Source organism: Cucurbita pepo, chromosome LG10, assembly GCF_002806865.2.
Source record: "Cucurbita pepo subsp. pepo cultivar mu-cu-16 chromosome LG10, ASM280686v2, whole genome shotgun sequence".
NCBI lineage: Eukaryota > Viridiplantae > Streptophyta > Magnoliopsida > Cucurbitales > Cucurbitaceae > Cucurbita > Cucurbita pepo.
In genome coordinates, this window is record NC_036647.1 from 7,783,027 (window position 1) to 7,800,295 (window position 17,269).

Sequence of the window (17,269 nt, forward strand, 5' to 3'; positions counted from 1 at the left end):
ATTTATTAAATTTTAATTAAATTGTTAGTACCCAATGAATATAATATTATATCAGACATATATTTTTATTTATACGACCAATTATGTAAGAAGTATGAATATTGAAAGAATTAAGTGGATATTTATAATATGGTGGAGTACCTCTACAAGTCAATCTCGGAAATAAAATAAACATTAGTTAAGGCCAACTAAGTAAGTGGTCTTACTATCGGCTCGGTTGAAGACTTGTGTTATGTATAATGACACGTGTCTAGTGGCCCTTGCACATGTCATGTATGTTTATGTAATATTATGATGTGTTATAATAATGATATGATGATGTATTATGATGATGCAATTTGATATCCGGAAATCCAATATTTTCTTTTAAAAGGGAGAATTTTCTTTTTAAAAAAACATGTATCCTCCTAACTTTTATTATGAGAATAAAAAAAAAAAAAACATGTCTTAGTCCGAGCACGGTTGAATGTAGTAGTTCTTTACACATGGCCTATGCATGCAAACATGAGTCCACTAGGCGAGCTCGCATATTTCCTGGGTTTGGCTTGACGGACTACACTTGCTAATGGGTTGTCAGATGTCACGATTATGCTTGTCCATGTTGCTTGTGGCCACATGTCGGATGTTTCGATCATGCTTCTCTAGGACATATTGTCCATGGTCGCATGCCTGTTCCACCAGGTGAGCTCGTATATTCCCTGGGTTTGGCTCGTCGAGCTACACTTGCTAATGGGTTGTCGGATGTCACGATTATGCTTGTCCATGTTGCTTGTGGCTGCATGTCGGATGTTCCGATCATGCTTGTCTAGGACTTATTATCCATGATCGTATGCCTCTTCCAAACCCCTCTTACTTGTTTTTACATTAAATAGACTTTTTCTATTACTGTTGTGTCTATATACGGTATATGACCAGTCATCAAAATCATATATGTACCCCTCAAGACTAAAATATCCAGAATGTATTAGGGAATGTGACTAATTGTCAATTCTTCCCACCTGGGTTATGTGTTATCAAAGTCGTTGTTGTTGATTATTCGCTTTTAACTTACAACATTGAATCTTTCAAATTCTTTTCAACGCATTTCCTCGCTCACATTTTCTAAAATATTTCTTTCAAACATGACCCGAGGCTCAATCTTTCCCTACATTATATAAAATGATCTACTAGGCTTGTACTGTAACAGTTCAAGCCTACTACGAGCAGATATTGTCCGCCACTCTATCCCGTTACATATTGTGGTCAGTCTCACGATTTTAAAACGTGTATGTTAGGGAGAGGTTTCCACACCCTTATAAGGAATGTTTCGCTCCCCTCTCCAATCGATGTGGCATCTCACAATACACCTCCTTGGGGGCCAGCGTTCTTGCTGTTACCATTTGTAACAGCTCAAGCCCACCGTTAACAAATATTGTTCGCTTTGGCCCGTTATGTATCTTCATCAGCCTCACGGTTTTAAAACGCATCTATTAGGGAGAGACTTACACACCCTTATAAGGAATGCTTCATTCTCTTTCCAACTAATGTGAAACCTGACATGTATCCATACGATAAGAATCACATGCTAGATCAATCCTAGCTATGATGTGATCTACTAAGATTATGTCCTACATGATATGAGCTCACACGACAAGATCACCTCGTATGTATATGAGATGATCTACTAGGGTCATGCTCTATCTGATATGAACCCACATGAGAGGTCGCTTTTGTGTGTATATGATGTGATCTACTAGGGTCATATTCTACACGATATGAAGTTACATGACGAGGTCACTCCATGCATATATATGAAATGATTACTAGGGTTGTTTCCTATACGATACAAACCCACAGAGTCTCTACATGTATCTGATATAATTCAGTAGGGTCCGTCCTACACGATAAAAATTACAAATGACGGGATCACTCCCACGATTAAGATTACATATATAAGATTCATAATTGAATTAGCTACGCCGTCAATTTATTTAAAATATATATATATTTTAACTTTCAATTTTCCATTACTATTCTTACCCTTTTTAAAATTTCAAAAATAGGAATGAAACTTTTAAGATATTTTTAGAAAATTAAAAAAAAAAAAAATATAAACGTTTTGATGAGATTTTGAAAATTCAAAATTTTAAATAACATATAAAAAATTAAGAAAAGGAAAAATCCAAAAAGAAAAAAACAAATTGCCAAAATGGATCCTCCTTCTTCAAAACAAACGGGATTTCGCGGTTGAGCCGTTAGATGTGATAGCGTAGCCAGTAGTAGCCGGAGGAGAGCTTTGGATCGGAATCAATGGAGTTCCTTCCGATTTCACTTGATGCTTACAGATTAGGGTTCATCGGAGCTGGAAAAATGGCGGAGAGTCTAGCAAGGGGAATCGTCCAATCTGGTCTCTTACCTCCTTCTCGAATCTCCACGGCTCTCTACCCCACTCCTGGCCCCCCCATTGATTTCGAATCTTTCGGTGTTCGAGTCCTCCCCAAGAACGAAAATGTATGGTTATGCTTCATCTTCATCTTCATCTTTCTACTGCATCGCCATAATCGCCCTTTACGTTTTCTTTTTTCATCGATTATGTCCAGGTGGTTGAGGAAAGTGATGTGGTCATCTTCTCTGTAAAGCCTCAAATCGGTACGGCGCTTGTTCATCCCATCTACTCTTGTCCTGTTTTCCCCATTTGTTTATTCATTCATTTTTCTCCTTGGTATTCTCGTTGCCCTCTTGAAAAATATTTAAAAAAATTAGTTGAGGAATGTCTCTGGTGATTTATATCTCGAAATGCTAAGGTTTTTTGTGTGATTTATTGGTATGTAATGATTTGTCTTTTGATGAACTTTATGTTAAATCGTTCTGTGATGGGAAATACTGGTTGCAGTTAAGAATGTGGTGTTGAAGCTGAGGCCTCTACTGGGGAAGAAGCTTTTGGTTTCGATTGCTGCTGGGATAAAACTGAAGGATCTGCAGGTTCTTCACTTTTACTAACTTCTTTTTTTTGGATTTTCTGGTGGATGAGATTTTCTTGAGTTGAGTGTTCTGTGGTAAAACAGCAGCCTCAGGGATTCTGATGCATATAGCTTTGATTATCATATCAATTTTGGGGTTTCTCTTTGAATTATTTTGCCTGAAATTTTTTTATGGAAGGAAGTTTTTACTGATTTCTTTTGCTGTGAAGGGTAAGTTTGACGTGATTTTCTCTAACATTGTGAGATCCCACCTTGGTTGGAGAGGAAACGAAGCATTCCTTATAAGGATGTAGAAACCTCTCCCTAGTGGATGTATTTTAAAATCTCGAGGGGAAGTCCAGAAGGGAAGGCCCAAAGAGGACCATATCTACTAGCGGTGGGTTTGGGCTGTTACAAATGGTATCATAGGTAGACAAGCCCAAGGGGGTGGATTGTGGGATTCTACATTGGTTGGAGAGGGGAACAAAGTATTCCTTGTAAGGATGTGGAAACCTCTCTCTAGTAGACACGTTTTAAAATCTTGAAGGGAAGTACGAAAGGGAAAGCACAAAGAGGACAATATCTACTAGCACTTGAGCTGCTAAAAACCTTTTGTAGTGTTGAGTTGAATGGTTAAAAGTAAGTTCATTAATTCTCAAATCATTCTGAAGCATTTCAAAGTACTTGACAATAATCACCTGGGATGAATTTGTGATTACTTTTAGAATGGTGAATTTGTGATTACCTGGGATGTTTCAAAAATTTCAGAGTGTTTGGTTAGATAATCAAGTGTTTGATTACAAGTTCTTGAAGTGATTTGATGAGAAGCACTTAATTAGTGTTTCTTTCAAGAGTCTTTATAGAAGAAGTGTTATGATTTAAAAGCACTATTTTCCTACAAAAGCTTGAATTAAGCCACATACTTGTTCCATTTATTCTTCCTTTTATTCTTTAGAATATACCTTTTGTTCTTTCTTTTCTACGTACAAATTGCAGTTGGAGTAATGCTTTATGCATTCAGGATTGGGCAGGTCATAACCGATTCATTAGAGTTATGCCAAATACTCCCGCAGCTGTTGGAGAGGCTGCATCAGGTATTATCTTTTCCTCTTTGGTTTAAATTTAATGTCATCTCTCTCTCATATATGTTTCTAGAATGCTGAAATAAGTATTACTTCTTTCTAAGAATAAAATTGATTTTAATGGTATTTAATTATTGGCTAAATTAAAAAAAATACCACAAACTTGTACTTTGTCTTAAAAATACCTCTAAACGATCACAAGTTTCAATAGTACCCTTCTTAAAAAAAGTTTCAAAAATATTCTTACTTTTAATTTTCGATAGAAATCGTTTGTACTTTGTTTCAAAAATACCCTTGAACTTTATTATGTTTTATTAATACCCTTCAACGTTTTTAATACGTTAAAAAATATACTTACTATTAGTACCATGTTTAAAAACTACCCACGAACTTCTAAAAGTAGGATAAACACCCTTAGCCTTTATATAAATAAGTTAAAAGGTTTTTACTATCAATAAACTGAAACCATCTATCTACACCTCATAAATCATCCTTTTGAGAGTTCAGGGTATTCTTGAAACAAAGTATTTAACCGTTTCCATTCAAAACAAACATTAAGAGTATTTTTTAACTTTTTTTTTAGTTTAAAGGTATCACATAAACTTTTGAAAGTTTAAAATATTTCTGAAACAAAGGGCAAAGTTGATGGGTATTTTTATTAATTTAGTTAATTATATTACAATGCATGATCTAGCAGTCACAATTTGAAAAGAAATTGGGGGATCCAATTAATTGACCACTGAGGGTGCAGGTTTTGAATTACATTTGCTGAATCTTCTTTGAAATCCTATACGTAATGAATCGTTCCATTACAAATCATATAAGAAAAAAGATACAGGAATCTTGGAACTCTAAATAAATAAAAAAACAAAAAGAAAATAATCTGAGGATGAAGGTTTATTCATTCGCTATCCTCAATCTAGACAATGCAGCTTCATGAGAGTTGAGGCTTCTTCCTCAAATAGTATCATGTTCATGCAAAATTTTGTTCAACTTTCTGATTGATAGTCTGAATTACTTGGAAGCTTCATCCACCAGGCCAACCGAAACTCGCAAAATATACTCACTAACTTCAGTACTACTTTCATTACGTGATGTGGATGACAGATATCAAGATTTTCAATTAGTTTTGCTCTGTGCGTAGCATGGAGAAGAATAAGAAATACATCAATGTTTTATGGTACTGACCAATGAAAAGTTCTGCTTTTTTGTTTTGACCAGTTATGAGCTTGGGAGAAGGTGCGATCAAGGAGGATGGGCAACTGATAGCTAAATTATTTGGATCTGTGGGCAAGATATGGGAAGCTGAAGAGAAGTTGTTTGATGCAATCACTGGTTTGAGGTATGTTATATGTTTGCAAGAGTTGATTCCCACAGTTTTACAAACTAGCAGAGCACAAGACTCAAAAATTTCTTCTTTCTATTGCCACGTCCTAATTATGTTGGAGCCTGCTCTTGTAATACTACTGGAGTGGGTATTTATGACCGTTCATAAATAAAGTGTGAGATCTCACATCGATCGGAGAAAGCAACGAGTGTCAGCGAGGACTTTGGGTTTCAAATGGGCATGGATTGTGAGATTCCACACCGATTGGAGAGAAAAATGAGTGCTAGCGAGGATGCTGGACCCCGAAGGGGGTAGATTGTGAGATCCCACGTCGGTTGGAGAGGGGAACAAAACATTCTTTATAAGGATGTGGAAACCTCTCCTTAGCATACGCGACTTAAAAATCTTGACTTAAAAATCTTGAGAGGAAGCTCAAAAGGGAAAGCTCAAAGAGATAGTATCGACTAGCGGTGGCTTGGACTATTACATAAAGGGTTTAGAGACAGAGCATATTTTTTATATAGCCTAACGCATCCTTCCAGTTTTAGGGCCTTGGCATTCTTCAACTAATAGATACCATTATGTGTAAATGGAAATGTGCAGCGGTAGTGGGCCAGCGTACATATTCTTAGCAATAGAAGCTTTGGCTGACGGAGGAGTTGCTGCAGGTCTACCACGAGAACTTGCACTGGGTCTAGCTTCTCAAACTGTGAGTTAAATTCATCTGATGTGCCTGTGTCTAAAATATTTAATGTTGTGGGCCATAATGACATAACTCGTCTGTAATTAATGTATAGCTTCTTTATCTTGGCATTTTATTTTACAAAAAGAGAAAAGATCGAGCTTGGCTTTTGATTTGAAGGACAAAAAGCTCAAAAGTAAACGGTCTTAGAAGAAAATTAAATTTTCAAACGAGGATGTTCTACCATTTGTATAATTAAATAACTGAAGAAGCAGACGCTTCTATGATATATAATGCTTGCATATTCCAACCTTATTATCTGATAGAAGTCATACAGAACATGAGGATGATAAAAGTAATCATCTTGATGGTTTGTGAGATCCCATCTTAGAGAAGAGGATGGTTTGTGAGATCCCATCAGTTAGATAAGGAACAAAGCATTCTTTATAAGGGTGTGGAAAACTCTCTCTAGCGCGTTTTAAAGTCGTGAGACTGACAGCGATGCGTAATGGGCTAAAGTAGATAATATCTGCTAGCCGTGGGCTTGGGCTGTTACAAATGGCATCAGAGGCAGACACCGGACGATATGCCAGCGAGGACGTTGGCCTTCAAGGGGGGTGGATTGTGAGATCCAATATCGATTGGAGAGGGAAACGAAACATTCCTTATAAGGGTGTGGAAACCTCTCCCTAGTCGTGAGGCTGATGGAGATATGTAACGAGCTAAAGTGGACAATATCTGCTAGCAATGGACTTGAGTTGTTACAAATGGTATTAGAGCCAAACACCAGATGGTATGCCAGCAAGGACGTTAGGCTCCCAAGGGGGTGGATTGTGAGATCCCATAGCGATTGGAGAGGGGAATGAAGCATTCCTTACAACGGTGTGGAAACCTCTCTCTAGCTGTGAGGTTGACGACTACATAACAGGCTAAAGCAGACAATATTTGTTAGCAGTGAACTTCGGCTGTTACAAATAGTATTAGAGCCAGACACCGGATGGTGTGCTTGTGAGGATATTGGGCCCCCAAGGGGGTGGATTTTGAGATCCTACACCGGTTGGAGAAGGGAACAAAGCATTCCTTATAAGGGTGTGGAAACCTCTCCCTAGTCGTGAGACTGACAACGATACGTAACGGGCTAAAGCGGACAATATCTACTAGCAGTGGCTTGGGCTTTTATTGTTAAAATATTTCTTAAACTAAACAGCCCTGAACTCATGATCTTCCACTATGTAGGCAGGTCATCCATCTTAGCTCCTAACTGCACTAGTTCCACATGACTTCCTATCAAGTGAAACATGTTAAGCGGAGTTATTTGGCTGTGAACCAATTGAAATGAACTGATACAGAACATGTTTACAGGTGCTAGGTGCAGCCACCATGATCACCAAAACTGGGAAGCATCCAGGACAGCTGAAGGATGATGTAACATCACCTGGAGGGACAACAATTGCAGGGATTCATGAACTAGAGAAGGGAAGACTCCGTGGCATATTCATGAACGCTGTGGTCGCTGCTGCGAAGCGTAGCCAAGAACTTTCGGAGAAGTAGTTGCCAATATTGAGCTTGCTAGTAAGGTTAGAGTTAATTTTGTTTTGTTTCTAAGTCTCGAAGAGGTGATGAAATAAAGTAATGAAACTTGCACCCTTTGCTTTGCAATATGAATGAAGGACCAAATCCATCACTCTTTTAGGCTTATTGTTTTTAGCTTAGATTCCTCCCTCCCTTCCCCCCTTTTGAAAGTATTTGAATTTGTGCTTGGACTAGTTGTACGACCATTAGGGTGAGCCTTTAAATGTCGAAAAATCGAACGGATCGAATAAAGTTGGTTGAATCGACTTTGGTCGAGCAGAGAAATTTGACGAGTGACACAAAACAGAGAAGTTCGACGAAAGTGGAATGGAGCATCGAGCGGAGAGACATAAGACAAGGACGTTTGACGAGAAACATAGAGATGAGGTCTAGCGAAGAAATGGGAACTGAGAATAGAGTCCAATGGAGAAATAAAGAGGTGAGCGACGTCGACGTCAAACGACACACAAAGACTAGACGAGAGTTGAGAACTGAAAAGTCGAACGGTGACACATAGAGAGAGTCATGAGGAGTCGAACACGAAGACGAACGCTGTGATGTGAGACTGCTAGACAAAGTCTCGAGCTCACGATCAAAAAGTATAGAAAGAGTCTTCAGAGTGCAGACACATCAGGAGCAGACACAGACGATGACTCATGGGCTTGGGCTTGGGCTATATATGTTTTCTGCTGCGTGGATTTGAGCCTATTTTATTTTAAGGTTTCTGGGTTGGGTCGAGTTGACCTAATAATTTGAATTTTAAACTGAACCCAACCCGAACCAAATCGAATTCTAAAAAACGAACCCAACTCAAACTTGAAATCCTTTTAAAACCAACTCAACTCTTATAATTTAGGTTGGGTGGGGTTGGGTTCTCGAATTAGCGAGTTGGATGTACACCCCAGTGAATAAGCATAGCACAAATTTTAACACTTCGAGTAACTGCAGGAGAAAATGAAAGAATGAGAATAATAAGATTTACGGTTATTACAAACCCATTAGGCAAGCTGACTCATGTACCCCATAGACTTGACTACAAGCTAGCTTACGCTCATGTTACTAAAAACCAACAAAATGGAAGGAGTGCATATCATATCATTGTGTACGTATTTGGATAAAACATACTTGAAAAGTACTTCGTGCTCGTGACATACAACATGCATGAGGTTCTGTAATTTTAAATCATGGTACATGGTTATCCTGCACATTGTACTTTCCACTCTTTTCATGATACAAGTCTCCTAATGAGACATGCATATGTATACATAACGTATCTTTCATTACTATCATACATGGCTCATCGATGTCTTATAGACATAACATCAAAATAGTATCATAATGTATATAACATACGGGCAGGTGTCTCGTAAATTCATAACATATCATAATCATAACATGACATAACATGTCATAACATATAGGAAAAGACACGCAGAGAGGTCACATGATACGTGTCATTCATACAAAACTCATGTCTTCCAACAAAATCCGAAGGCATTTTAACAATAAGTCTAGTTCTTTAGTTGGCCTAAGCGGAGTTACTAGATACCCTTGGTGCAAGCCTGATCTTGCTCCTCGAAGTTCAACTCCACCTATGGAATCTCATAACATCACATCAAAACATATTAAGAGAATTAATTCATCTTTCGATCACTGATTAATTGATGTTTTACATGGTTTAAGCCCTTTAATATGTTCCAACCCGATGTCGTGGACCCACGTAGGTTGAATTGAACTTCGAGGGTAGATCCAAACTAACTCCAAGAATAAACAATGACTTCAACTTAGGTCAACCAAATTAGTGGTTCTACTATTGGACGCCCATAGGCTTGGTTGGATGACTTGTATGTTGTATGAATGACTCGTACCTTACGACCCCTGTACGTGTCATATTTTATGATTCTATGGTGTATGATATGTGTTATGTTATGTGATAATTTATACTATGATATGAACCATGTTATGATATGAATGTTATATGATGGAGGAACTTTCCTATGTTACACTACGCATATGTTGCATGTTCAAACTATACTGATGAGACATACATGTGCATATCTCATTGGAACACTATGTCATGAAAAGAAATGGAGGTATGACTTGCATCATAAGTATGTGCTATGATTTGAAACTATGAGGTCTCATGCACTTTGTATGTCACGTGCATCGAGATACTTCTTCATTATGATTAGTACGGATGAGTACACAAACTCCTTTCCCTCCATAGCTTCCGATAGTGTGAGTGTGTTCTAGCTCGTAATCAAACTCAAAGGATACGTATACGAGTCTGGCCCACTTGGTGGGTCCATGTGTTCTTGCCATGAGCCGTGTGTGAAGAATTTCATTTTCTAATCTCAATAGTGAGACTACTTACCGAGTATTTTAAAATATGCAAGTCATGTGCTATTTCTTTTTTAGATAAATGTAAGATACCCATTTACAGATGTCGATCCGAAGTCATGGAAGTCACATTTGCACTTAATGTCGTAGCCCTTAGGTTAAATCAACATGTTTACATTAAATATGGTTATTTATTGTTTTGCCAAAAAAAAAAAAAAAAAAAATTGACAACGACGTCGTTTGGCATCCGTACAAGCAACAAACTTTGATGCCATTCACGTTTCCACGATTTTATCTGACGTGGACTTTTTATCATTATACGTGGAATTTGCTTTGTATTTTATTATAAAACAGAAATTTTAAAGAGTTTAATTATAAAATTCACATATGGTTAAAATAAAATTAATGACTTTAAAATTTAGACCAATTATATAAATTAAATTAAAATACCTAAAAAAAAAAATTACTATTCAATTTTTAAAAAATTCAACTCAACCTAAGAAAAAAACATTGTCGTCAGATCATATAAATACCAATATCGAAAGTGTTATCCTTGCCCGAAAATCATTATTGGTCTATCACCTTCATGCTTGGGCTGATGAAAAAATGTCGCTGCAGTCGAAGCTTGTTTCATTGACACGATGTGATGCGAATGAGTTGTGTCGCGCATAGTCAGTTAACAAATCGACTTGGTTCTAAACAAAAGGATCCATCCCACTTGATGAGCCACCAACTGTGGGTGCTAACCATTGTTGCAAGTGGTCATTTGGAGTTGCGTTAGCCGACATGAGTAATGGTGCAGGGTGAAGAGGCGAGCTTGGATAGACGAGATAGGGTGACTAAATGTTGCATGGTTCATAGTTTAGATCGGTTCACTCAAACAAATTCAAATTTATTGTTAATCCAATAATATAAATTTTGCTTCCTATACAATTATATATATATATATATATATATATATATATATATATATATTTTATTATTTAATTTCAAAGCTAATTTTTCAAATATAAAATATATAAATTAACATATTTCTTTTATTAAAAATACAAATTTAAATATAAACAATGGATCATCATGTTAGATGAACATCCATTTTTAGTGGAAGGTCTAATGGCTTTACTTTGGATTTTCTCAAGATGATTGTTATACCAATAGAGCTAGTATTCCTCACTTATAAACTTATGATCATTCTCTAAATTAGCCGATGTGGGACTTCTATCATCCAACACCTCCCATCGAACACGACTAACCTATGACGATTATGTGTTTATAAGTGAGGAATACTAACTCCATTGGTATGAAGTCTTTTGGGGAAGCCCAAAGTAAAGCCACGAGAGCTTATGTTCAAAGTGGACAATATCATACCATTGTGGAGAGTCGTACAACTCAAAATAAATTTAACCCAAAGTTTGTCTACCTAATCAAAATCTTAACCATAAACTTTTAATTTCCTTGTTCATAATCTTTTTTTTTTTTTTTTTTTTTTTTTTTTTTTTTTTTTTTTTTTTTTTTTTNCCGTTTATTTAAGCTTACCTTCGACCATGAAGTTACCAAAATGCAACAAAATCTTGAACGAAAGAGCCGCAGTTTGAATTGAAACCATAGCTTCCTTTGATATGGAAATCTCAAAATTCAGAGATTCAGCCAAATCTTCTGGAGGAAGCAATTTGGGGATGATTTCTTATTGTTCATCGTCTTCTTGCTTGCCTCATCGAATCTTCAACAGTCAAATCGCTGATTCAGACACCGCGATGTGTTGTCACCATTATCATTATCGTTATCTTCTTCACGTTTCTCAATAAACCCTCTTTCTATTCGCCTCCTCACTTTCATACTTTTCCAACCGATTCGGCTTTCACTTCTTCGTTTATTTGCGTTCTACTGTGGATCACTCGATTCTTTTTGTTCCGCTGATTGTGTTACCGCTTTTGTTCTTCTTTCTGTTATCCGTTTCATTCGTTTTCTGATTTGGGGATTTAGTTTCTAGGTTTTCGGAGGCTCCGACTGGTTGCTTGATCGATTTAGTTAAATTTAGGGTTTCTTAATGGATTTCGTTTGGATTTGAGGAGGAGTTCTTCGCCATACTGAGGTTTAGTTCTGACATTTACATCGTTCTTCTTCTCATTTGGTGATCGTTTTTTTTTTCTCCTGCTGATTTATTTTGAAGATCGGAAGAATTTGAGTGTTCTGTTGAATTTGAAGCAATTTTACAGACTTCCTTCACTCTTAATTCATCTGGTGTTCAGTTTTTGTTCCCATTGATCGATATATTCGTGTTCTTTGTGCGTTTATACGAGTTAAATTCGGGTTTCGTAATGGGTTTCGTTTGGATTTGAGGATCCCATTGTTGTTGTTGAAGGTCAGATTGAGGAGTTCTTCGCCATACTGAGGTTTAGTTCTGACATTTACATTGTTCATCTTCTCATTTGGTGATCATTTTGTTTTCTCCTGCTAATTTATTTTGAAGATCTGAAGAATTTGAGTGTTCTGTTCAATTTGAAGCAATTTTACAGACTTTCTTAACTCTTGATTCATCTGGGGATCAGTTTTTGTTCCCATTGATCGTAGCTATAAACCAATTCTAGTCTGTGGCAGATTGATTGCAGTCCTTTTTAAGAATTATGGACATTAGTAATGATGCTAGTGTTGGTTCCTTTTCTATTGGGCCTTCAACCATTGTTGGTCGAACAGTTGCTTTCAGGATTCTATTTTGTAAATCAGTGTCACAATTGAGGCACCAAATATTTCGTGTATTGCTGCATATCATATATAGACTTAAGGCCCTTGTTGCACCTATATTGTCATGGATGCATCCTAGAAATCCACAGGGGATATTGGCGATGGTGACGATTATTGCTTTTTTGTTGAAACGGTACACGAATGTCAAAGAGCGGGCCGAATTGGCATACCGAAGGAAGTTTTGGAGAAATATGATGAGATCTGCTTTGACTTATGAGGAATGGGCTCATGCTGCTAAAATGCTTGATAAAGAGACTCCGAAATTGAACGAGTCAAACCTTTATGACGTAGAGTTGGTGAGGAACAAGCTTCAAGAGCTTCGTCGTCGACGTCAGGAGGGATCTCTTAGAGATATAATATTTTGGATGAGAGCTGATCTTTTTCGAAATCTTGGTAATATGTGCAACCCTGAATTACACAAGGGTAGGCTTCAAATTCCGAGACTCATAAAGGAATACATAAATGAGGTTTCGACTCAGTTGAGATTGGTTTGTGACTCGGATTCGGAGGAGCTGTTATTGGAAGAGAAGCTTGCGTTCATGCATGAAACGAGGCATGCGTTCGGGAGGACTGCTCTACTCTTAAGTGGAGGTGCTTCACTAGGAGCTTTTCATACAGGAGTTGTTAAAACTCTAGTAGAGAACAAACTTTTGCCTAGAATAATTGCTGGTTCGAGTGTGGGATCCATCATGTGTGCTGTGGTTGCCACTAGGTCCTGGCCTGAGCTACAAAGCTTCTTTGAGGATTCATGGCATTCATTACAGTTTTTTGACCAGATGGGTGGTATTTTTACTGTGGTAAGGAGGGTAATGATACAAGGCGCTGTTCACGAGATTCGACAATTACAAATGATGTTAAGACAGCTCACCAGCAACCTAACTTTTCAGGAAGCTTACGATATGACGGGGAGAATTCTTGGGATAACGGTTTGTTCTCCCAGGAAGCACGAGCCGCCTAGATGTCTTAACTACTTGACATCTCCTCATGTTGTGATATGGAGTGCTGTGACAGCATCTTGTGCATTCCCGGGCCTTTTTGAGGCTCAAGAATTAATGGCCAAGAACAGGAGTGGAGAGCTTGTTCCCTATCATCCGCCATTTAATTTGGATCCTGAGGAGGGCTCGGGCTCATCTGCGCGTCGCTGGAGAGATGGCAGCTTGGAGATTGATTTACCAATGATGCAATTGAAAGAATTGTTCAATGTTAACCATTTTATTGTCAGTCAAGCAAATCCCCATATTGCACCATTATTGCGAATGAAAGAATTCATCAGAGCTTATGGTGGAAATTTTGCTGCCAAGGTATGCCAACTTAAACTCGGAACCTTGTTTTCTATTTGTTCTGACTACTTTTCTTCAATGTTCATATTTTCTTGCGTTGTTGTCCAAAACAAGTATGCTAACTTTGTTTGGGGCCAAATAAAACAAAAAACGGTAACTGTTCGTGGGATCCCACATTGGTTGGAGAAGAGAGCGAAACATTCCTTATATGGGTGTGGAAACCTCTCCCTATAGATGTGTTTTAAAACCGTGAGGCTGACGGCGATGCATAACGGGCCAAAGCGGACAATATCTGCTTGCGGTGGGCTTGAGCTGTTACTAATGGTATCAGAGCTAGACATCAGCCAATGTGCCAACGAGGACACTAGGCCCCAAGGGGGGTGGATCGTGAGATCCCACACCCCTCTGAGAGGGGAACGAAGCATTCCTTATAAGGGTGTGGAGACCTCTCCCTATAAGACGCGTTTTAAAACCGTGAGACTGACAGCAATATGTAATGGGTCAAAGCGTGTAATATCTGCTAGTGGTAGGTTGGGGCTGTCACTAATGGTATCAGGTCTAAACACCGGGTAGTGTGCCAGTGAGGACGCTGGCCCCCAAGAGGGGTGGATTGTGAGATACCACATCGCTTGGAGAGGGGAACGAACATTCCTTATAAGGTGTGGAAACCTCTCCCTATTAGACACGTTTTAAAACCGTGAGGATGATGGCGATATGTAATAGGCCAAAGCGGACAATATCTACTAGCAATGGGCTTGCGCTTGGGCTTGGGCGGTTACAATCAATGTTGTGAATTGTTTGTTCTCTGATTCTCATGAGCTGCTTGGACATTTAGTTGAAGATATCCTTAGTTTTCCCCTTTTTATAAGAATCCAAATGTTCAATATATATCAGAAATAGAATACATTGACAATTTGATTTATCTTTTCATATACTGCTGTGTGACATTTTCAATTAATCAACCTGTTTATGACATTTTCAAGATATCCTTAGCGTCATGATTCGCGTGTTATTTATCTATCTATCATTTGTAATTTTCTCATGGTTGGAATTTTCATGATATTGTTATGTAGCTTGCTCATCTTGTCGAAATGGAGGTGAAGCATAGATGCAACCAAGTTTTGGAGCTCGGTTTTCGATTGGGAGGAATTGCAAGGCTTTTTGCTCAAGATTGGGAAGGCGATGTCACCGTTGTCATGCCCGCTACCCTTGCTCAGGTATTTTCGTGTTAGAAAACACTACAAGTTTCAACGACTTATAAGAATGGTCGCACAATGTTAGACCAAATAATTACTAGCATAACCGAGTTTAAACGTCGAATATGTAGCATTGATGATTCTTTTTCGTTACAGTACTCCAAAATTATACAAAATCCTACGCATTTGGATCTTCAAAAGTCGGCCAACCAAGGTAGGAGGTGCACCTGGGAGAAGCTGTCAGCAATAAAAGCCAATTGTGGCATTGAGCTTGCTCTAGATGAATGTGTTGCAATTCTCAACCATATGCGACGGCTGAAAAGGAGCGCCGAAAGAGCTGCTGCTGCCGCTGCTGCTACCGGTACCACCTCACATGGCCCTTCGATCCCAGTCAAGTTCAGTGCTTCAAGAAGAATTCCCTCCTGGAACTGCATAGCACGAGAAAACTCAACTGGTTCGCTCGAAGAAGAATACCTGACTGATACTCTGACGACACACCATCATGGTGTTGGTGGATCGATAGGTGCAGGATCCTCCAGTAGAATGTTGCGAACTCACCGTAGTATGTTTGAGGGTAGCGATAGTGAATCCGAAAATATCGATTTGAATACTTGGACTAGGTCGGGCGGGCCATTAATGAGGACAGCCTCAGCTAATAAGTTCATCGACTTCGTTCAGAATTTGGATCTTGATGACCTCAACAAAGGTTTGGTAGCTAATTCCAACGTGTTTCAGCCAGTTGGTAGTAGCCAAAATTCTCAAAGTCCTCGAACCATGTCTGAGCGGAGTTCAGAGAGCCCAGATTTCGACGCACGGGAGCTCAGCAATCGAGTTTCTTCGAGCATTCTTTTAAATGAAGGAGACTTTTTGCAGCCAGAAAGAATACCAAACGGGATCGTTTTCAACATCGTAAAGAAGGAAGATTTGACTTTGACAAATAGGAGCCATGATTCCGAAACTCAAAACAGCGAAGTTGAATGCTTGCAAATCGACTGTTCGGACAAGTATATCGATGCTAGCTCGGCATCTGATTTCGATGATGGCAATGAAGAAGATGTTACACCAAAAGCCTGCTTACAGGAATCATCTCCCGAAAACGATCTGTCGAATCATTCCGAGCAACTACATGATGGCCGAGACCAGGTATCTATGGATTCTTAATTTCGTCGAGCTCGTTTCTACAAGCATGTGTTGTGTTCTGTAGTTGTTAGGAGATGGGAAGAACAAAAGAAACTCCATAGCTTCTAATCACACACTGAAATATACACTTAGTTTTGAGGGATTTCATTGTGGAATTGTGAATATATCAAAGCGTTGTTAGGGATGTATCTCATGTAAATAGGCAAAAAGAACTGAAGGGTTCATGGTAACATGGATGCTATCTTTTCTCTGATAGATGAATAAATATTTTTGGTTTTGGTTGGTAGCTGTTGTATATCCTCGATCCTCGTTCGAAAAGTTAGAAATTCGAATTTCTTCGTTCGTTTATAGCTTTTATATGTGCTACTCGACAACTACTTGAACTATGAAGGTTGCTAGTGACTTATAACTTAAAATTCGTGCTTATAAAACGATCTTAAGGTTTCCATGACGTAACTCCACATTGGTTGAAGAGGGGAACGATCATTCCTTATAAGGGTGTGGAAACCTATTGTAACGGCCCAAACCCACCGCTAGCAGATATTGTTTTCTTTGAACTTTCCCCTTTTAGCTTTTCCTCAAGGTTTTTAAAACACGGCTAGGGAGAGATTTCTACACTCTTATAAAGGGTGTTTCGTTCAACTTCCAATCGATATGAGATCTCACACTTATCCCTGGCAAACACGTTTTAAAACTGTGAGGCTAACGTCGATATGTAACGGGTCAAAGCAGACAATATCTATTAGTGGTGGGATTGGACTATTACAGTTCTACGAACGTGAAAGGATGCACTAAATGAGGACGTAATTGTATGGAGGGTTTCTTGGAAACTTACTACCAATATTTTAAAGGTTTTGGTTTTGTTTTGATTTGTTTTGTCTTTTTGATGACACATTCTCTTTGGATGAAGACATTGCCATGTGAAGTTCATATCATTGTTGCTTTCATCTTGGTATTTGGAATCCAGCT

At 38.4% G+C, this 17,269-nt stretch overlaps 2 protein-coding genes across 2 annotated transcripts; both read left to right on the forward strand.

The window, feature by feature from the left end:
• The first annotated feature begins 2,174 nt into the window (after positions 1-2,174).
• On the forward strand, positions 2,175-7,728 carry LOC111803427 (pyrroline-5-carboxylate reductase-like). The gene is made up of 7 exons (XM_023687825.1): positions 2,175-2,490; positions 2,580-2,628; positions 2,873-2,961; positions 3,961-4,033; positions 5,243-5,363; positions 5,952-6,057; positions 7,393-7,728. Exons 1-7 carry the CDS (start codon positions 2,290-2,292, stop codon positions 7,579-7,581), a joined length of 828 nt encoding a protein of 275 aa, XP_023543593.1. The 5' UTR covers positions 2,175-2,289; the 3' UTR covers positions 7,582-7,728.
• Positions 7,729-11,505: 3,777 nt separating this feature from the next.
• Positions 11,506-16,595, forward strand: LOC111803394 (triacylglycerol lipase SDP1-like). The gene is made up of 3 exons (XM_023687769.1): positions 11,506-13,985; positions 15,038-15,181; positions 15,317-16,595. The coding sequence occupies exons 1-3, from the start codon at positions 12,567-12,569 to the stop codon at positions 16,319-16,321; spliced, it is 2,568 nt and encodes an 855-aa protein (XP_023543537.1). The 5' UTR covers positions 11,506-12,566; the 3' UTR covers positions 16,322-16,595.
• The last annotated feature ends 674 nt before the right edge of the window (positions 16,596-17,269 follow it).